Source organism: Ochotona princeps, chromosome 24 (assembly GCF_030435755.1).
Source record: "Ochotona princeps isolate mOchPri1 chromosome 24, mOchPri1.hap1, whole genome shotgun sequence".
Taxonomy (NCBI): Eukaryota; Metazoa; Chordata; class Mammalia; order Lagomorpha; family Ochotonidae; genus Ochotona; species Ochotona princeps.
This window is the reverse complement of record NC_080855.1, coordinates 3,184,190-3,204,781: the sequence shown is the minus strand read 5'-3', so window position 1 is coordinate 3,204,781 and position 20,592 is coordinate 3,184,190. Positions and strand designations below refer to the sequence as shown.

Here is a 20,592-nt window from a genome sequence, read left to right as displayed (position 1 = left end):
CCTTCCCATCCTCGCGCTAGGTTCTTCTCACCTCTGGGCTCTGGCAAACACTGATTTGTTTCCTACCCTGCTGTGTTACCTGTTCCAGAAAGTCATAAAATGAAAATGAAAATATGTATGCTGAAGTATTTAGCGTAAAACCATGAAAGGTTCCCCCCATCTTAAATGTGTTTAGGTCACGGTATACAGCATTGAGAGGCTAGGAGAAGCCTGGGTTAGTGGGTCTTTAGCCTAGTGGGTAAGTGCCTGCTTCCCTTGGAGAGTTTGGGTTCAAGTCCAGCTCTAACTGCTGCAGTGCTGTTCCCTGTCCTGCCAGTGGGGCACGTGCTCTTCAGGGCCGCGGGGGTTGGGGGGGTGAAGAAGCAGATGGGAGCTAGCAAGTGTGAGTGTGTTCCCAAGTGTACCACTTCTCCCCCTGGGCCTCGAAAGCACTGCTTTTTTAGACAATCTAGATGTTATCTTGGGGACTTAACCTTCCGAAAACACTTCAGGGGGAGGCTGTGATTAAAGATATCCTTGGTTAATCAGCACTGGGCCCCCTCACAACCCACATTGCTGGGGTGACTGGGTGTTTAATTGCCGCTTTTCCCCTCTTACACAACACTGTTGGAAGGGGAGTGCAGTCAGGCTGTGTCCAGGAAGCGGCTGCGTGTGTTGCTGAGTGTCCTTCCGCTTTGGCCGTGCACACACGTGCAGGCACACACGGAGTTCAGGCCTCTGGGTCTGCTCATGCAGTAGTGGATTCTTGCTGACTGTGAGCCGTGTGTCCCTCCCTGTCAGGGTGACAGTTGCTCCTTGCCTTTTCAGGAGCTGGTGACCAAGTACTCCCAGCAGATGGTGAAAGGCATGCTACAGTTACTTTCAAATTGTCCAGCAGAGACCGCACACCTCCGAAAGGAACTCCTGATCGCTGCAAAACACATCCTTACCACGGAGCTACGAAACCGTACGTCTGCCCCGCCGTGGCTGTCTCTGGTGTGGGCTCGGGCTCCCTCCGCGTGGTGTCTGGGGCTGTGTGGGGAGTGCCCCCTCCCTGAGGCCTGCTTCCGCCTTTGCCTGCCTCCTCTTGCCTTGTGGCAGGATTCACCTTTTATCTTCTCAACAATTTTGTGACTAAAGTAATAATTTCCTTAGCATAGCTAACGGTGTAGTTTAATACTTTATAGAGAAGGAAGGCTTGACAAAGAGTTTCTATCCACTGGCTCACTCCCCAGATGGCCACAGTGGCCAGAGCTTAGCTGTTCTGAAGCCAGGAGTTTCTTCCAGGTCTCCCATGTGGGTGCAGGGTCCCAAGGCTTTGGGCCGTCCTCTGCTGCTTTCCCAGGCCACAGGCAGGGAGCTGGATGGGAAATGGAACATCCGGGACATGAACCAGCACCCATGTGAGCTGCCAGCACTTGAAACATGCAGGATTTGCCAGCTGAGCATTGGTGCTGGCCCCTGCATGTCTTTTCAGACTGAAAGATCTGTTTGCCTGTGGACTGACGCACAGCTCACAGTCCTTAGAAGATGAGCTGTGAGCACTGTGTTCATTCTCCCTGCTCTGCAAATGATGGATTGGTTCTGTATTTATGCTTAATTTTTTTAAAAATTTCATTTTATGACACAGTTCTATAGGCTCTGAGATTCCCCTAACCCCTCCCCCAACCCTCCCCCCATATTGATTCGACCATATTATTACAGCAGTACAGCTCATAACCAGTCATAATTCCATGATTGTGGGCCTGGACCATGCAGAGAGTCCCGCATCTTATTGTCCAGATAAATTTAGCAGTTTCATTAGGAGACCATCCCTGGTCTGAAAGCAGAGCTGGCAGAATACCATCCCCTCCAGTGAAAAGCCACAACACAAATTCAACAACAGGAAGAAACATGGAAACTTACAACATCATGGAGTCAGTTGACATGGTACTGAGGGACCAATGTGTTAGAAAATGCAAGTTCTTTTTTTTTTTTTTTTTAAGATTTATTTATTTTTATTGGAAAGGCGGATATACAGAGAGGAGGAGAGACAAAGAGAAAGATCTTCCATCTGATGGTTCACTCCCCAAGCGGCTACTGAGCTGAGCCAATTTGAAGGCAGGAGCCAGGAGCTCTTCTGGGTCTCCCACATGGGTGCAGGGTCCCAAGGCTTTGAGCCGTCCTCGACTGCTTTCCCAGGACAAAGCAGGGAGCTGGATGGGCAGCGGGGCTGTTGGGACACAAACCGCCATCCATATGGGATCCCAGCGCATGCGAGGCGAGGACTTGAACCACTATGCTATTGCACCAGGCCCAGAAAATGCAAGTTCTTTTTTTTTTTTTTTTTAATTTAATTTTATTTTTTTGTATTGTTGTTGACAGTCTTTACATAGTTAATTGTGGTTTAAAAAAAAAAGGTTCAGGGGGGTATAGGGAAGTGGGTAATACTATTATGTCCATATTGTTTCCATCATGTGTCTGAGGTAAAGGGGGATATTGAGGGAGAAGCCTCACCCGGTTTCCCGCCCACCCCAAGTCCCGGATGTGGGGCATGCTCTGAGATATTTGCTCAAGTGGTTTTAATAGTTCTCCGGTTATGAATCGCTGCCAGTTTCGCTCGATGAGGTCGTCCACTGATTGATATGGTCCATCATAAAGTCTCCGTTTGCCCCATATTTCGCTGCCAACATATAGCTGAGATGAATGATTGACCTGTTCTGTCTTCTGTCCTTTTCTGGTTAGAGTTCTGAGTCCAGCAGTTCGATTGGGGAGATCTCCAAAGAAACCTTGAGGTATTCCCAGACCAGATTCTTGTATGTTCTAGCAAGCACAGGGCCCAGCACAGTCCATCGCCCCGATCAGCTGGTGGTTGCAATTCCTGGGTTGGTTCTGTTTTCAGTCCCGAGTAGAAAATGCAAGTTCTTAACCACATCCTGTAACTACTTCATTGACATCTCAATTTTAGTTTATACATAAACTATAAGCCTTAAAATGGTTATAGGGTACTATTCAGCTGTCTCATGCCTTTTTTTTCCTTCATATTTATATTTAACAGCTTATAGTATTCAAGCATGATTTTTACTGAGCTTCGAGAATTTTAGGATAGTCCAAACAGGCTTGTAACTCTAACAAACCATACGTTAACAATTGAGGAGCAGAACTTTCTTTTTAAAGATTTATTTATTTTTATTGCAAAGTCAGATAATACAGAGAGGAGGAGAGACAGAGAGGAAGATTTTCTGTCTGATGATTCACTCCCCAAGTGACCGCAACGGCCAGTGCTGCATCTATCAGAAGCCAGGAGCCAGGAGCCTCCTCCAGGTCTCCCGTGTGGGTGCAGGGTCCTCTACTGCCTTCCCAGGCCACAGGCAGGGAGCTGGATGGGAAGTGGAGCTGCGGGGATTAGAACTGGTGCCCACGTGGGATCCCGGCACACTCAAGGCAAGGATTTTAGCCACTAGGCCACGCCGCCGGGCCCTGGAGCAGAACAGTTTTTGGAGGGGTGTGCAGAGAAATCTTCAGTACCTTAGTGAGGGGTAACTGATCTTTGTGTCCTACCTAGTAAAGTATATGGGAGTCCAAGCTGACTTTTTCTTGAGTATTCTAAGCTTTCCTTATTGGTGTCTCTCTCTGTCTGATTAATTTTGGGGGCTCTGGAGCCACCCTGATGGTCATTGCAAGAGAGGGTGGGGAGCCAAAGTTGGAACTAAGTAAGGACCAGAGAAAGCTCCTCTCCTGAGTCCCGAAAGCAGTTTACTGTTCTTCTGCTTCTGAGGGCTGCTCAGGGCTCCTGGCTGTTGTTCCAATGTCGTTAGACCTTGTGAGGAGGGTTCTGGGCTTCTTCCATCCCGTGTGGGAGATCTGACAGGGAATGGTTGACCTCAGAGTTCTCGGCCTACGAGGGCAGTCCAGTTCCCTGGGATCTCCTTGGTGGTTGGGATATAGTCCTTGGTGCTCGTACTGATAGTCCTTGGTGAGGAGCTGGGAGTCTCCGGGGTTGGGAGACAAGCCTCCTGCTGTCCTCCTTTTATGCTTCTTATGCAGAAGAACATAATGCTTTTTTAAAAAGTCAAATATTGATAATTTTAAAATATCATGCGAGGGCCCGGCGGCGTGGCCTAGTGGCAAAAGTCCTCACCTTGAAAGCCCCGGGATCCCATATGGGCGCCGGTTCTAATCCCGGCAGCTCCACTTCCCATCCAGCTCCCTGCTTGTGGCCTGGGAAAGCAGTTGAGGACGGCCCAAAGCCTTGGGACCCTGCACCCACGTGGGAGACCCGGAAGAGGTTCCAGGTTCCCGGCATCGGATCGGCACGCATCGGCCCGTTGCGGCTCACTTGGGGAGTGAATCATCGGATGGAAGATCTTCCTCTCTGTCTCTCCTCCTCTGTGTATATCTGGCTGTAATAAAAAATGAATAAATCTTTAAAAAAAAATAAAAAAAAATCATGTGTATTTGTTCTCTCCAGCCTTTTAGTTTGAAGTTATGTCTGGTTCTTTACAGATGATTGTCATTTTTCTTGGTAACTTTCTGTATTTAAATGTTTCATTTACCACCAGTTTGTAAATCAGAGCAAACACAGAGGTGCCACGGGGCTTTCCTTACACAGTTTTTAGGTAGGAATAGGAAGGCTACAGTCCTAGTTAACATAGTTCTTGTTAAAATAATAATAATAATAATAGGGAGTCCTGCAGACAGCGGAGTGGCTGCTGCGTGTGGACGGCCCTGGGAGGAACAGAGATGTTTCTGAAGCACGTTTTGATAGTCATCCCAGAGAGACCTGGCACAGTGGATAAATCCTCACCTTGCACGTGTCGGAATCCCATAAGGGCGCCGGTTCATGTTCTGGCTGCTCTACACCAACCAGTTCCATGCTTGTGGCCTGAGAAAGCAGTAGAAGATAGCCCAAAGCCTTGGGACCCTGCACCCGTGTGGGAGACCCACAAGAAGCTCCTGGCTCTTAGCTTCGAATAGGCTCACCTCCCACCATTGTGGCCATTGAGGGAGTGAACAAGTGGATGGAAGGTTTTTCTGTCTCCTATGTGGAAATCTGCCTTTCCAGTAAAAATAAATGAAAAAAGGGGGTGGAATTCACCCCCGAAACTTAGTGTGCAGAAGCAATGTGTGATTTCATCAAAGGTTGGCAGAGTACTGCCCTGCTCATGCAGTGCCCGGGCTGTGGCCCAGGGTGCCTTCCATGGCTGGAGCCCCTGCTGTGCGCTGGGGCCCGCTTTACAGGGTCCCTTTATGGCTTGGTGTATGTATATATTTCCTTCTGATCGAACAAGATACTGAAGGACACACATTTTGAAGCCATAGTATTTTCTGAGGCTTAAACAGGCATCGTGTCTCAGAGTTTTGATGGAAGGAAACTGAAATGTTGATTGTGTCGCACAGTGCCAACGTATGCTGACTTTGCCTCCGAGCTCTGAGGAGCCCCATGGTTTGACAGAACTGCCCAGCCGGGCTTCGTGTTTCCCTGGATATGCCGACTCAGGGTCACAGAGAGGATTTAGAAAGCAGATCCACCTCATGACACCTGCCTGGCCTCACACCTTGTTTCTGCCCCTTGGCCTGTGCTGTGCCTTCTCTCTCCTCTGGGCCTCTGGGCAACTGCACTGGGGAGGGGCCCTCCTTTGACCACAAGCCCCTGTCCTAGGCTGTGGACTTTCTGGTGTCTTCTCTGAGGCCCTCGTTCAAGTGTGGACTGCTGGATAGGTTGTGGCCTGGGCCACCCTGATCCCATGCTTGGTTGTGAGTGATCCACACATGGCCCTTGTCTTGCAGAGTTCATTCCATGCATGGATAAGCTGTTTGATGAGTCCATACTGATCGGTTCGGGATACACGGCTCGGGAGACCCTGAGGTATGAGTCCAGCAGCTGATGGGTCTCAGTGTTGTGAGCCTTTCAGTAAGCTTGAGCGTTTGGGCCTTGCTGTATCCACTGGAGTCAGAATTGCAGGATCTTGTGCAAAGGCCTGGGCGTGCTTCTTGTCTCTGCAGGCCGCTCGCCTACAGCACGCTGGCCGACCTCGTGCACCACGTCCGCCAGCACCTGCCCCTCAGTGACCTCTCCCTCGCCGTCCAACTCTTTGCCAAGAACATTGATGATGAGTCCCTGCCCAGCAGCATCCAGACCATGTCCTGCAAACTCCTCCTGAACCTGGTAGACTGCATCCGCTCCAAGAGCGAGCAGGAGAGCGGCAATGGGAGAGACGTGCTGATGCGCATGCTCGAGGTACCAGCAAACTCTGCTCCTTGTCCCGCCTGGCCTTCAGCTAACACAGGGACTGCCTCACAGGTGGCCCATCACCTCACTGGACCCACAGTTAAGCCACCTGGTCTGGTCCTTGGCTCCCACTGACCCGTCACATGTGGTGGCAGTTGGATGCTAACTGCCTGTGCCAGCTGATTCGTCCCTTAGGTAGGGGTGGGGTGATCACTGCTCTGAGGACTGCCAAGAGAGCTGGCTAAGAGTCCTGGTGTGAGCTGGTGAGAGTTCTTTACTCACAGCAACCAAGTGGTCAGACAGTCATAGATGCCTCCTGGCACACCTGAGGGTGGGTGCCTGGGTGAGAGGGGCCAGCGCTGTAGCAGTTCTGGGTCAGGCCAGTTGCTCCTCCCCCTGGGCAGAGGGTGGGTGGGGCGTGTGCCTGCGTGAAGGGGTGCCCAGCAGTCACCCCCTGGGCAGAGGGAGGGTGGGGCGTGTGCCTGCGTGGAGGGGTGCCCAGCAGTCACCCCCTGGGCAGAGGGAGGGTGGGGCGTGTGCCTGCGTGGAGGGGTGCCCAGCAGTCACCCCCTGGGCAGAGAGAGGGTGGGGCGTGTGCCTGCGTGGAGGGTTGCCCAGCAGTCACCAGCCTTCCCTGCTTCGTTAGAGCAGGCAGGTGACCTCGGGGCTTCACTGGCATCTGACTTGTGTGTGCCCTCCTTGACTTTTGTCTTCCTGTTAGGTTTTCGTTCTCAAGTTCCACACCATTGCTCGGTACCAGCTTGCTGCCATTTTTAAGAAGTGCAAGCCTCAGTCAGAACTTGGAGCTGTGGAAGCAGCCCTGCCCGGGGTGCCCACAGCCCCGGCAGCCCCGGGGCCCGCCCCAGCCCCACCCCCTCCCACCCCAGCCACCCCTGTGACCCCCGCCCCTGTGCCGCCCTTTGAGAAGCAAGGAGAAAAGGATAAGGAAGACAAGCAGACGTTCCAGGTCACCGACTGCCGAAGTTTGGTCAAGACGCTGGTGTGTGGCGTCAAGACCATCACGTGGGGCATAACGTCGTGTAAAGCGCCTGGTGGTAATGCCGCTCTTGCGTGCCTCCCTCCAGTGAGCCATGTTCTCACGGGGCTTTGTTCCTGGTGCTCACTGTGCTGTCTCTCTTCCAGAAGCTCAGTTCATCCCCAACAAGCAGTTACAGCCCAAGGAGACGCAGATCTACATCAAGCTCGTCAAGTACGCCATGCAAGCTTTGGACATCTATCAGGTACTGAGGCCCTAGGGCAGGCCGTTTGCAAGCTGGGCGCTGAGGCGACTGAGGCGATGGGGCGGGTCCTGACCGTGGCCTCGCCCTAGGGCAGGCCGTTTGCAAGCTGGGCACTGAGGCGACTGGGCGGGCCCTGACCGTAGCCTCTGCTCATGTGGGCCTTGACAGTCTCAGCTGCTGTGTTCTGTCGGGGAGACAGTGTCAGTGGAATGTGACAGAAACACAGTTGAGCTTTGTCATTTTCTTCTTGGTGTGAACCGATAAAGATGCTCCACACTTGAGAAAAGTGAACTTAAAATGGGGAGGGGGCTTCCCGTTGAGTTTAGGGGCTGAGTGGTCTGAGTTCATGGCAGAGGACGTGCGGTGGTCTTTGATTTAACACCGCCGTTGCTTCCCCCCACACCAGGTCCAGATAGCGGGAAACGGACAGACCTATATTCGTGTAGCCAACTGCCAGACCGTTAGAATGAAGGAGGAGAAGGAGGTGCTGGAGCACTTTGCCGGCGTGTTCACCATGATGAATCCCTTAACGTTCAAAGAAATCTTTCAAACTACTGTCCCTTACATGGTGGAAAGGATCTCAAAAAATTACGCTCTTCAGGTATAAATGGCCTTCTGTTGTCGTTGCTTTGTTTTTTCCCTTTTTGTTGTTTTAAACGTCTAGAATCTCTTATTCATGAGTTGAACACCTGGCTTCGTGTATTTTGGAGATTGTAAAGCTAGCGTACCTAAAGCTGTGCTTGTCGAGTGAGCTCTAGAGAAATGATGGGTGGGCTGTGACATTTGCAAATGCTTTCCATGGATCGGGACCCCTTGGAGCAGTCCCGCTCCCCGGTAGCAATCAAGCATGTGTTGCATGTGGGTTGTTCGTCTTTGACGGTGAGAGTATTGTAGAATTTGGTGCTTGAAGCTCTCAGAGCTCAGCGGTCCCATTAGGCTTTCTTTTCATGGGTGAATGATTCATAGCTTAGCGTCGGATTCGGGTTTGGTTTTGTGTTTGGGGAATGCCCATCAAATCACTGTGTGTTGATGGGAGGGAGGGGGTTCTGCTGCTCACAAGTGGCTCTCATCTTGCCAGATTGTCGCCAATTCCTTCTTGGCAAATCCAACTACCTCTGCCCTGTTCGCTACCATTCTGGTGGAGTACCTCCTGGACCGCCTGCCGGAGATGGGCTCCAACGTGGAGCTCTCCAACCTGTACCTCAAGCTGTTCAAGTTGGTCTTTGGCTCCGTCTCCCTGTTTGCAGCTGAAAACGAGCAGATGCTGAAGGTAAAGCTCCCCGAGCTAGGTGTCTGTATTCACGTCTGATTCTCACTCGGAGGGGAAGCTGGGTGACTTGTGTATGCGGTGTCATTGCTGCGTGTTTGCCACCTGAGGGCTGGATGTGGCAGCATTTTCTGGTCTCTAAACAGAGCTTGGGTTATCTGATGACGTAGGAGGAGAAACGTGGAAGGTTGGGTGAACCTGTATGTTGAGATTAGCAGTGCTGCCAAGCAGTCTCTTCCTGTGGATTCTCCGGTCAAGCTGGAGCCACTGATGTTTCAGGAAGTGACAGTGTGCAGGGACATGTGTTTACGTCTCCATTTGCAGTCAAGACCAGGAATCGGTTTGTGTTCGCTTCAGGTTCTGAAGAAATGAAGAAGCTTGCATAGTTGGATCTCATCCCTTGAGTCTAGAATGCCCAACGTTTTTCCGCTGTTACCTGCGAAGAGCAGCAGGTGGCAGAACAAAGAAACCTTGCCAGAATTCATTTCCTCTTAAGGCATAGTGTTTCCGCTGCCACAGAAAGCTGTACGCTGCCACTGTTTGCATCTGAAGAGAGCTTTTTTGAGGGGAAAGTGAGGGTGTAGACAGTGGGAGTGGGAGTGTAGAGGTTGATGCTTGTAATAACAGACAAGGTAGGGCCCGGTGCGATGCCGTAGTGGTTAAAGTCCTCACGTAGCATGTATGTCAGGATCCCATATGGTCACTGGTTTTAATCCCGGTGGCCCTGCTTACCATCCAGCTCCCTGCTTGTGACCTGGGGGAGCAGTCGAGGACAGCCCAAAGCTTTGGGACCCTGCACCCGCGTGAGAGACCCGGAGGAGCAACTGGCTCCTGGCTTTGGATTGGCTCAGCTCCGGCCGTTGCGGTCACTTAGGGAGTGAACCATCAGACAGAAGATCTTCCTTTCTGTTTGTCCGCCTTTCCAATAAAAATAAATAAATAAATCTGTAAAAAAACCAGACGAGGTAAAGATGCAGAAGACTTCATCATGATCCGCGGCCAGGTGCCTAGCACTGCAACCCCTGCAAGTGCTTTCACTGTTGCCAGCACTGAATGCGGTGAAGAAGACAGATCGGCCCCTCGGGACACACCAAGAGGCTAGGGCGTTGGAATATTGTGCCAAAATGAATGCCACAGAAAACAGTCTGTACTGTACTGCCACCGTACACAGGGCAGCGACTGTGCCAGCAGAGTGCACTACTCTGTCGTATGTGTGCCGAAAGGTGTCATGTTAAACAGCCCGGCACACGTCAGAACTGCCACAGGAGGGAGGCCAAGTGAGTGTGAGGCACAGGGGCCTTGGTCAGTTACCTCGCGCCCTTGGGTTGCCGTGGCAGCCTCCCTGCCTGCTGCCCACTGATCCTTCGTTCCCCCACAGCCTCATCTGCACAAGATCGTGAACAGCTCGATGGAGCTTGCGCAGACTGCCAAGGAGCCCTACAACTACTTCCTGCTGCTCCGGGCGCTCTTCCGCTCTATTGGTGGGGGTAGCCATGACCTCCTGTACCAGGAGTTCCTACCCCTGCTCCCAAACCTCCTGCAAGGTAAGGACATGGACAGTGTGGCTGTGTGTGGCTGTGCATGGCCGTGTGTGGCCACGTGTGGCAGTTGGGGTTCATCCCCTGTACTTGGCAAAGGTTATGGTTGGGGAGGCAGTGTGTGACCTTTCCCTGACCTTGCTCTGGGACACTGAGGGAGCCGTGCTCAGGCCTTTCCTCCTCAGAGTTGAACAGGTGTGGGGGAGTTATGACTCGGTTGCCTTTTTTTGGTGTGTGGGAAGCAGGTCTAGCAAGAAAATGTCTTCTAAGAGTTAGAAAACGTGGATCAGGGATACCTAGGTTGAGAAAAGGAAGGAAAAAGCAGGCTGTTAGTATTTTCTAGTTAGTTTGTAATTTGCATGAACAGGAGCTTACAATTTCTGTGACTAGGAATTATGAGTTAATTTTCTTTTTCATATTGTTTCTGTAGTGGAGAGAGTTGAGGACTGCACGCCCCTGTGGGCCTCTGACTGCGGGCGGGGTTGAGGTGTGGAGGAAGGTGGGTAGGATATATGCTTCAGCTTTGTTTGCTCTGTCAGCAGGCAGGAGGGAAGGGGCCTGCCCTTTGCTGTCAGACATCAGCACTGGAGGGCGAGGGACAAGAATGCTTTGAAAATACTCGAAGGGCAGTTTGGGTCCATGCAGTGTTTGTGGGTGTGAACTGACTCGAAATTCTGTCCGAGGGGTTTTTCTTTTATGAGTACTTAATTGTGAAAAGCCGCTTAGGAGATGCTGTGCTCAGGGGTGTGCCAGAAGTCCTCCGGGAACGGTTTTTGGGGCTCTTGCATCCAGGCCTGATCTGTCTGCAGTCGTTCTGGCTGGACCACTTGGCGTCTTCCCTGTGCGCGCACTGCCGTCCCCAGCCTGTCTCCCCCTTCTGGCTGTGCTGGGGGTCCTCTCCCGGGAGTGTGGCTCCGGCCCCCTCCTCATCATCTGGGAGCGTGGCTCCGGTCCCCTCCTCATCATCCGGGAGCGTGGCTCCGGCCCCCTCCTCATCATCCGGGAGCATGGCTCCGGGCCCCCTCCTCATCATCCCGGGAGCGTGGCTCCGGGCCCCCTCCTCATCATTCGGGAGCGTGGCTCCGGGCCCCTCCTCATCATCCGGGAGCGTGGCTCCGGCCCCCTCCTCATCATCCGGGAGCATGGCTCCGGGCCCCCTCCTCATCATCCGGGAGCATGGCTCCGGGCCCCCTCATCATCATCCGGGAGCATGGCTCCGGGCCCCCTCATCATCATCCTTTGTCGTCCTGGATCTGACCCCAGTGCTTTGTTGTGGGCTCCCGGTGAACTCTCAGCTCTTCTGCTGCGGCCAGTGCCACATGGGCGTGCCCTGCTGGGTGCCCTGTTGGCTGTTGGCGCTAAGAGGGGCGGTGGCAGGCAGGAATTCAGCAAACACTTGCTCATCTTCACGAATATGGGTGGGTTGGCTCCATGGTATGCAAAAGGGGAATTGAAAGCCAATGTCCTGAGGCAGACCCGGAGCCCACAGTTGGGATGTGCACCCCTGTTGGAGCGGTTGGAGCAGCTCCAGCTCCCGACGGCAGCTCCTGCTGAGGTGGCCTCCGGCAGGCAGCAGTGATGCTTCTGGTGGTTGGGTTCCTGCCCTGTGGTTCCTGGCTTTGGTCCAGTGCTGGCTGCTGAGGGAGGGACTCGGCACACGGCACACACACTGTCCTGCTGCTCCTAGTGAAGAACAAATGTTTCCTTCAGAGCATAGGTCTTAGCTGTGTTCTGTTGGGAGCCTGAATAAGGAAGGCTGTGAATTGTCAACGTGTAGCAGTCAGTGACTTCAGATGGGGCTTCTAAAGAGTGTAACAGGAGTTTTGAAAATTGACTTAAAATGGAGTTTAAGGTTTAAGGGCATCATGTTTAGATGAGATTTACTATGCTGAGTGTGAAATGTGATTTTGCAGTCATTGCCTTCAGCCTGCTGTGGGCGCCAGGGGAGGGGTGGCAGGTGTGGGTACGGGCATGTCGCAGGGCACGGAGTCCTGCACACAGCGCCTGCTGCTGGTGTTTGTGATCAGAGGGCCGGCGGGGCTGTGCACGGGCTTGGCCAGGTGCTGGTCAATCTCCGCCCTCTCCTTGACAGGTCTGAACATGCTGCAGAGCGGCCTGCACAAACAGCACATGAAGGACCTCTTCGTGGAGCTGTGTCTCACAGTGCCTGTGAGGCTGAGCTCTCTGCTGCCCTATCTGCCCATGCTGATGGATCCCCTGGTGTCCGCGCTCAATGGCTCTCAGACGTTGGTCAGCCAAGGCTTGCGGACTCTGGAGCTGTGTGTGGACAATCTGCAGCCCGATTTCCTCTACGACCACATTCAGCCAGTGCGCGCTGAGCTCATGCAGGTAAGTGTGCTGACCCCTCAGTGCCAGCAGGGGGCGCCAGATGCTCGAGTTTCTGGTTTTTTTATTCCTGAGGATTTTGTCCTCCTTGGAGTCTGTCTGCACTCATGTGGGCTTGTGCACCCTGAATCTGCTGTCCTGTAACATAGACAGCGATACCAGGGGTGTTGAACGGAAGCTCGTTTTGCAGCTGCCTTGTTTTCTGAGCACTCTGCTGGTGCTGCAGTCTGCATAAGGTGGGGGTGTGCTCCCCCTGTGGCCGTGGACGGGGACGCTAAGATTGCAGTCATATGGTAGTGAGGGAGCAGAGAAGGGAAGGTAAGGTGCCTGCCGGCCCAGTCCTGGAAAAGGAGCAGCTGGTGGTGGAGACAATGTGAAGGCACAGATTTTGTTCAGAGGGTGTGATGTGCTCAGGCTCGAGGTTGCCCTTCATGTAGCTGCCGTGCCGACTTGTGCTTATGGGCCTTGGAGGTCTGAGCTGCTTGTCGGTCCCTGTAGGACACAGGACTCTGACCAGGTAGGGGTCAGATGCCTGCTTGCTGGACAGGGACTTGGCTGCTGCCGATGCCAGGGGTCTCTAGGCTGCACTCCAGAGTGGCCAGGAGACTTTGTTGCGCTCCTGACTCTCATCCCTGGGGCTCCCTCTGGGTCACTTGGGGTGGGATGCTGGCTGACAGCCTGTCTCAAGGGCAGCGTTGTGGGTACTGAAAGGCAGCTCAGGTGCTGGCCCAGGTGTGCGGGAGCAGCGTGGGGATGGCAGAGATGGCTGAGGCTCAGGACCCCCAAGCAGAGTCAGGGTCAGCCACTGTGACCTGCCATCCTTGGGGCAATCTCTCCAGTCCCGTCAGCCCACCAGGGCAGGATGTGGGCCCCGAAGTCGAGAACTCTCGTCCCAGCACCCCTGCCTCTAGGGACACGTGAGGCTCAGTCGGACTAGAGTGGCCTCAAGACTCCGCCTTCGCAGCCGTAATTGAGGTTCTTTGAAGGAATGAGAGGATTGGGATTTTAAGAACTGAAATGGTGTGTGGAGCATGACCGTGGCTGGGCCGAGACATTTGGCCTTGTCCTAGGGATGTTTGGAGCTCATCGAGACTGTGACCAGCAGGAATCCCTGGCACTTAGGGTAACGCCGATCGAAAAGCGAGCAGAGTGTTGAGGGTGCAGTTCTGTGATGGAGGTGAAGCTGGGACCCGTGCTTTCTGCTGTGGTGTTTGCCAACTGTATAGAGCCCTGTAGGCAGAAGGAAAAGCCCTTGGGCTCTGTGCCTCACTGCCATGAGTCTGAGCCCGAGAGGCTTCTGTGTGATTGTCCGACATCGGAGCTCTATATGTGGCTGTAGCACGCACACTCCGTCTGTTTCACAGAAGCACCAGGCAACATTAGTGTGCATGTTTGCGTGCTTTCAAAGTTGTATTCCCTGGAAGGATGACCAACTTTGGTGTCCCCTGAAAGAGGGAGCTGTTTGGGTGGGAGAGGGTCGCTGTGCTGTGACTTGGAGTTTTGAGTTGTGACTGTGATTGCCTGAAACGATTTCACGAAAGCACTCTGAATTTTAGGCTCTATGGCGCACTTTACGCAACCCTGCCGACAGCATCTCTCATGTGGCCTACCGTGTGCTGGGGAAGTTTGGCGGCAGTAATCGGAAGATGCTGAAGGAATCTCAGAAGCTGCACTACGTTGTGACTGAAGTTCAAGGCCCTAGCATCACTGTGGAGTTTCCTGACTGCAAAGCGTCTCTGCAGCTCCCCATGGAGAAGGTGAAGTGGGCAGTTGGGCAGCCTGGGGAGGCTGCCGAGCCTGCTGCCAAAGGGGCTTTCACAGGAGCCCGGACAGGCTGTTTCTCCACGGACATGGGGCCTTGGCATATTTCCTTCTGTCTCTCGCCCTTGAACTCCAAGATTCCTGCTCTCCGTGGACTTTGGCTACAGTGTGATTTAGAACCCAGGCTGGCCCATCTTGTCCAGTGCTCAACTTGCTGCCCTTTTCCCCCTAGACTGAGCTCGTGGTCTCTCATTCCTAGCTGTCCTCTGTGTCCCTTAGAAACGTGTTTCCTTGTGTGAAATACAGGCTGTCCCCAGCATCTTGCTGGGTGCCATCCTGGCTCATGATCGCGGTTGATTTCGGCCTCAGACTGTGAGCTGGTGTTCCCTGCTGTTGTGCTGGCCTGTGGCCTTGCCTGCCCAGGACTCTTGACCGACTCGCGTGTTGGCTGAGAGTTTAGACAGTGTCACAGTAGCCTCGTGAGTACAGGCAGGCGAGTGTGTTGGAGGCCAGAACTCCTGCGTCCCTCATCAGCCAACCAGTTCAGCTCAGCCCTTGGGGGCCCAGGCTTTGCTGTGGCCTTGGCGGTGCCCAGTGGAGCTTGGTTTATGTAAGCTTCTGCACGTGGTGGGTCTGGTTTCTGAAAGAGATTTTCCATCTGCTGGTTCACTCCCCACATACCACGGTCGGTGCTGAGCCCTGATCTAAATGTTGTATTGTTCCTTTTAAATACCAGACTTTCCCAAACACTGGGCAGGGAGGATGAATGAGAGCCAGTCTGGATTTGTTTTCAAACAAGCACACTGTCCTCGGAGAATACTGGTATCCAGAATTCTCTACTTCTTTCATCCCATGCCGCTTCCTCAGCGTGGGGTCCCGTGAGTCTTTGCCTGGTTAGTGTTGGTTGGAGAAAGAGAAGGCATGTGACTCCCCCTTAACTTCTGCCTAGGCCATCCATAGCACCAGCTCCTTTCAGGAGTAGTTTTGGCCCAAGGAGCTGGAATGCGGGAGCGGTGAAGTTTATCTGGGTCGTAAAGACGAGGGATGGTGCCCTGGACGCCTCAGTGTGGACAGGAGTGCTTCCTGACAGCTGTGGGCAGAGGCTGGGTCCCGGAGCCCACTAGATGCTGGGAGCCAGTGACTTTCCTAGCCAGCCAAGTTGTGTCTGGCAGTTAGCAGCTGGCTCACAGGTTCTACTGATTCTTAGTGGTCTATAGTTACTGCCATGACTTATTAGCTGTTGCCAGCGACGGTAGACACCCGGGGTCTCAGGTGGCGCATTCGTCACGTCCAGGAACCTGGCCCTGTTGTTCACCCGTCTGGTTCCTCCCACAGAGCTTGGGTTTGTGCAGTTGTGAGCTCCGAACAGTTCTTGGACTTAGGTGTGATTGCTATGAGCACCGAGGTCTTGGCTTCAAGCTAAGTGTGCGTGTGATTGTGCCTCTCCCTGTGCCTGGTAGAGCTCATTGAAGTGAAGCGGAGAAGAGCGTATGCAGCTGTGCTGGTTTTCCGAGAAGTAGTTAGGTTGACCTTACTCCCTTTCGAAGAGCTCGGGAAAGCCATTTCTCAGGTTGAACTTGGGGCCCAGACAGAAGTATTTGGCCTCAGGAAACTTGTCTTGTTACTAGAACCTTGATGAGTGTGAACACAGAGTCTGGATCTGTGTGTGTGTGTGTGTGTGTGTGAGAGAGAGAGAGAGAGAAAGAGGGAGAGAGAAACAGGCATTCTGTGTGTGGCACAGAATCTGGTTCAGTCCAGCAACTCTGTCCTCAGAGACTTCTAGGCTCAGCGAATCTCCTTAGTCTCCCCTGACCATTTTACCTGCTCAGGGATCCTGCCACCCCAAGTATCGTGACGGACTGGGGGTGCCATAGGAGGGATGCCTGATGTTAGATTGTTCTGTGTGTGGCTTCGTGTGAAACTGTAGTTCTGTGTACCTTTGTTGCAGGCCATTGAAACCGCTCTGGACTGCCTGAAGAGTGCCAACACAGAGCCCTACTACCGGCGGCAGGCATGGGAGGTGATCAGGTGTTTCCTGGTGGCCATGATGAGCCTGGAGGACAACAAGCACGCGCTGTACCAGCTCCTGGCCCACCCCAAGTGGGTTGCTGTCTGCTGCCTGAACTGGGCATCTCGTGGTGGGAATGTGCGCTAGGGAGGACCTCCTGGGACCTCGGTGTTGGCTGTGTGCCTCTTCAAGTCAGAAAGAGCACGTGTTTCTACCTAGGGATGCTTCTCTTGGCCTCCAGAATGTGGAGAGAACTTGGGGTGCTTGGGAATTGGGGTGATGCTGTTTACTGTCTGCCTTGTTTGTTGCCTCCATGTGGGTTTATGGCTTGAGAGAGTGAGGCTCCCGACCCATTTGCCCTGAGCCCTGTGGTGTCCTCCACGCCTGACGCCTATTTTTGCCACTATGGCTCACTTTCCACATGGTCTGCAGTGGGTACGACCAAGAGCTGGGCAGGCCCAGGCCAAGGTGGGCTTACTCTCAGTGTCACAGTATTGGCAACAGTATCCTGCTTTGCTGAGCAGCCACAGGTCTCTCAGCTGGAGGTGAAGGTGCCCCAAGAGCACTGGGCAAGAGTGGAAGTGGGAACCAGGAGGCTTCTTGGAGCACCTCGAGCCCAGGGGTATTTAAAGAGCACTGTCTCAGGTGGGGCAGCAGCTGAGACGGCTTTGTGGGTGGGTGAGGCAGGTGCCCACCCTCATCACATCTAAAGGTGTTGTGTGTGGAAATGCCGAGTCCCAGTGGGTTTTATCAGCTTCAGAAGCAAAACCATGGCAGGGGGTAAGTGGGGTGAGAGTGAGAGGCTCTGTTGTTGAAGCTGTGGAAGTTGGAAGAAGCCTGCACCATCTTGAAAGGTTTGGGTACTGTGGCTTGTCCTTCCTGAACATTCTGTGTTGGGTGTGTTTGTCTAGGTGCAGGAACTGGCAGGAAGCGCTTTAGGGTGGCTGGCCTGTGTGAGTCTGTTCTCGCTGTGGCTTTTCACTATATCTTCGGGGTATAGTGTTTTCATGCTTGCTGGATCGTTGATTGAAGCTACTTCTTAGAATTTTGGTTTATTTAACTATCAAAGATCAAAGCACTGGCTTTATTAAAATAGGGAATAATGACAAAAAGACTATGTCATGGCCCAAGCTCATACTAAGGACACGTGTGGGTGTTTGTGGCACTGGCCATAAAGGTTCATGATGAGACTCATTCACAGTGTCAGGTGGTGCTGGAGTTCAGTTAGGGAGATGAACTCGCCCAGGCCTCACTCTGTGGCTCCGGTGGCCCGGGGCTGGGTGTCTGATGGTGAGTTTCATTCTGTCTTCAGCTTCACGGAGAAGACCATCCCCAGTGTCATCATTTCCCATCGCTACAAGGCTCAGGACACGCCGGCTCGGAAGACGTTTGAGCAGGCCCTGACCGGGGCCTTCATGTCGGCCGTCATCAAGGATCTGCGGCCCAGCGCCCTGCCCTTTGTGGCCAGCCTTATTCGCCATTACACCATGGTGGCTGTGGCCCAGCAGTGTGGTGAGTGAGGACTGCTGCAGGGAGCAGCTCCAAGCACCCCGTTGCCTGTGGGCTTGTGCGTCCTAACTGCTCACAGTGCTGGTCAGGGTGTTTACGTGGTGGATGTTGGGAAGATGGAAGGTCATTACCACATGTCAGCTGGGTAACATTAGGCCCACTTGAATGCTTTGGCCCTTGCCTTTCTGAGAGATGGGGTCTGCGTACTTGTAGACGCTGCACTTCAAAGGCAGGCTGGCTTTTGACCTATTTCGTGGTGTTCTGCCTCTCCTGGGTGATCTCTTCTAAGCTTTGGCTTACTGTTTGTGCTGCTGGGACCCCTACAAGACCCATTTCTGCTCTCTGGAGCAGGCATTGCCACCTGCTGCCAGGCCTCCGAAGCTCTTTGATGTAAAGGACCAATTCGGTTTGTCAGTTTTCATGTTCAAATTAGTACAGATGATGCTCTTGTAAGTGACAGTCGTGGCCCTGCCAGTTGCCATCAGGGGCACAATTTGTGCATTTGTGCATTCTGATGTCTCCTGGCAGAGGAGTAGCAGTCAGACCACCTGCTCCTGGCTGTGTACTCAGAGCTCCTCACTCTTGAGACTGGCAGGCAGTACACAGAACTTGGTGCCTGCTCTCCTCCTCAAGAGCAGTCTGTGTTATACGATTGAGCACTTGGCCAGCCTGGTGCTGGGTACCTATGAGGCACTTGGCCAGCCTGGTGCTGGGTACCTGTGAGCCACTTGGCCAGCCTGGTGCTGGGTACCTGTGAGGCGCTTGGCTGGCCTGGTGCTGGGTACTTGTGAGGCGCTTGGCCAGGCTGGTGCTGGGTACCTGTGAGGCGCTTGGCCAGGCTGGTGCTGGGTACCTGTGAGGCACTTGGCCGGCCTGGTGCTGGGTACCTGTGAGGCGCTTGGCCAGGCTGGTGCTGGGTACCTGTGAGGCACTTGGCCAGGCTGGTTGCTGCAAGGTGCGCTCTCCATCATAGCTGGCTGCTGTTGCTGCCGCTGCCTGTTTGTTGCACAGAGCTGTGCAGAGTGTAACTCAAGTCATTCCCATGTCATGTCCCTTCATCTACTTCATGATAAACTTAAAAATAGCTGGTTGGGATTCTTTTAAACAAGTTTGCTTTAGAGTAACTAGAGACAATGGGAAACCAGTATAGTGGGTAATGGAAAAACTTCAGAAAGCTAGTCTTAGAATCAGGCCCTTTGTTTCTAAGTTAGTTGGCTGCATTGGGGTGCTAACTCCCAGGGAAAAGTGACATAGTTTTGCAGCTTGAGGGATGAGTGTTCATGTTGTGTGCCGAATTCCGTCTCATGCCCTCCCCTCTCTTCTCAGGTCCATTCTTGCTGCCTTGCTACCAGGTGGGCAGCCAGCCCAGCACTGCCATGTTCCACAGTGAAGAGAATGGGTCCAAGGGGATGGACCCTCTGGTTCTTATTGACGCCATAGCTATTTGCATGGCCTATGAGGAAAAGGAGCTGTGCAAAATCGGAGAGGTGGCCTTAGCCGTGATCTTTGATGTCGCGAGCATCATCCTGGGCTCCAAGGAGAGGGTAAGGAAGGGTCGTATTCTCCTTTGGGGGGGGTCCTTGGCCCCTGAAGCCGTTGCGGCGGTTGCAGGCCACTGCAGCCATGCACTTGAGTTTGCTGTCTCCCGCAGGCGTGCCAGCTGCCTCTGTTCTCCTACATCGTGGAGCGCTTGTGCGCGTGTTGTTACGAGCAGGCTTGGTATGCGAAGCTGGGCGGTGTGGTGTCCATCAAGTTCCTCATGGAGCGGCTTCCTCTCACCTGGGTTCTGCAGAACCAGCAGACATTCCTCAAAGCGCTCCTCTTTGTCATGATGGACCTGACTGGAGAGGTGGGTGACGGGCGCTCGACGGAGGCTGCTCACCTGCAGGGCAGTTGGGCTGGTGGCTGTGCCAGCAGCTGCCTGGCAGGAGGGCTGGCTGAGACTCTGGTTTCATGACAGCGTCTGGTACAAGGACAGTGCAGAACATGCTAGGCTTTCTCAGAATGTTTGGATGCCTGCTTGCCTTGGGAAGGGGTGGTCACAGGCTGGAGCACTCACTGGGGTGCAGCTGAAGAGGGAGAGTGAAGCACAGCCCTCGTGTGCAGATGCGTCCTCCAAGCCTGCATCCTTCATGAACCCACGTGTGTGTGTAATTCACACCAGTAAAATGTGGCAGCACTACTGGCTTGACTGTACTAAGTGCCAAGGTCCTGCCTAGTGGATGTATTCTGACAAGCAGGAATTAACTTACAGGAAGAACTGAGTGGTTGTGCAGTGGTCTACCTAAAGCAGCTGCTGTGAGGGGCATGGTTCTCCCACCCCTCTTTGCCCCTGGGACAGCAGGTGGCACACAGGTGGGTGAGAGGCAGAGCGTGTGGTGCGTGATACATGGCCTCAATGCCTTTGTCTTAAGATGGCCCTGACCTGCAGGTTTCCAATGGGGCCGTGGCCATGGCCAAGACCACCCTGGAACAGCTCCTGATGAGATGTGCGACTCCCTTGAAGGACGAGGAGCGGGCCGAGGAGATCGTAGCGGCCCAGGAAAAGTCTTTCCACCACGTGACCCATGATCTGGTGCGAGAAGTCACCTCTCCAAACTCCACCGTGAGAAAGCAGGCTATGCACTCCCTGCAGGTATTGGCCCAGGTCACTGGGAAAAGTGTGACGGTGATCATGGAGCCCCACAAAGAGGTGAGATTTCTGGCACCTGGGTAACTGGGATCCAACTTTG

The 20,592-nt window shown here is 53.5% G+C and overlaps 1 protein-coding gene across 6 annotated transcripts in view; it reads left to right on the top strand.

Annotated features, from left to right (window-relative positions):
• The window catches only part of TRRAP (transformation/transcription domain associated protein), a 103,270-nt gene that overhangs the window by 15,486 nt on the left and 67,192 nt on the right, over positions 1-20,592 (top strand). For all 6 annotated transcript variants that reach the window (XM_058681145.1, XM_058681146.1, XM_058681149.1 and 3 more), the window contains exons 12-26: positions 808-946; positions 5,749-5,827; positions 5,965-6,199; positions 6,912-7,245; positions 7,334-7,431; positions 7,838-8,032; positions 8,510-8,701; positions 10,077-10,242; positions 12,329-12,585; positions 14,139-14,339; positions 16,292-16,443; positions 17,664-17,863; positions 19,187-19,404; positions 19,512-19,709; positions 20,292-20,552. In XM_058681145.1, the coding sequence (XP_058537128.1) occupies positions 808-946; positions 5,749-5,827; positions 5,965-6,199; positions 6,912-7,245; positions 7,334-7,431; positions 7,838-8,032; positions 8,510-8,701; positions 10,077-10,242; positions 12,329-12,585; positions 14,139-14,339; positions 16,292-16,443; positions 17,664-17,863; positions 19,187-19,404; positions 19,512-19,709; positions 20,292-20,552 (2,925 nt within the window). The remainder of the gene's footprint in view (positions 1-807; positions 947-5,748; positions 5,828-5,964; positions 6,200-6,911; positions 7,246-7,333; positions 7,432-7,837; positions 8,033-8,509; positions 8,702-10,076; positions 10,243-12,328; positions 12,586-14,138; positions 14,340-16,291; positions 16,444-17,663; positions 17,864-19,186; positions 19,405-19,511; positions 19,710-20,291; positions 20,553-20,592) is intronic.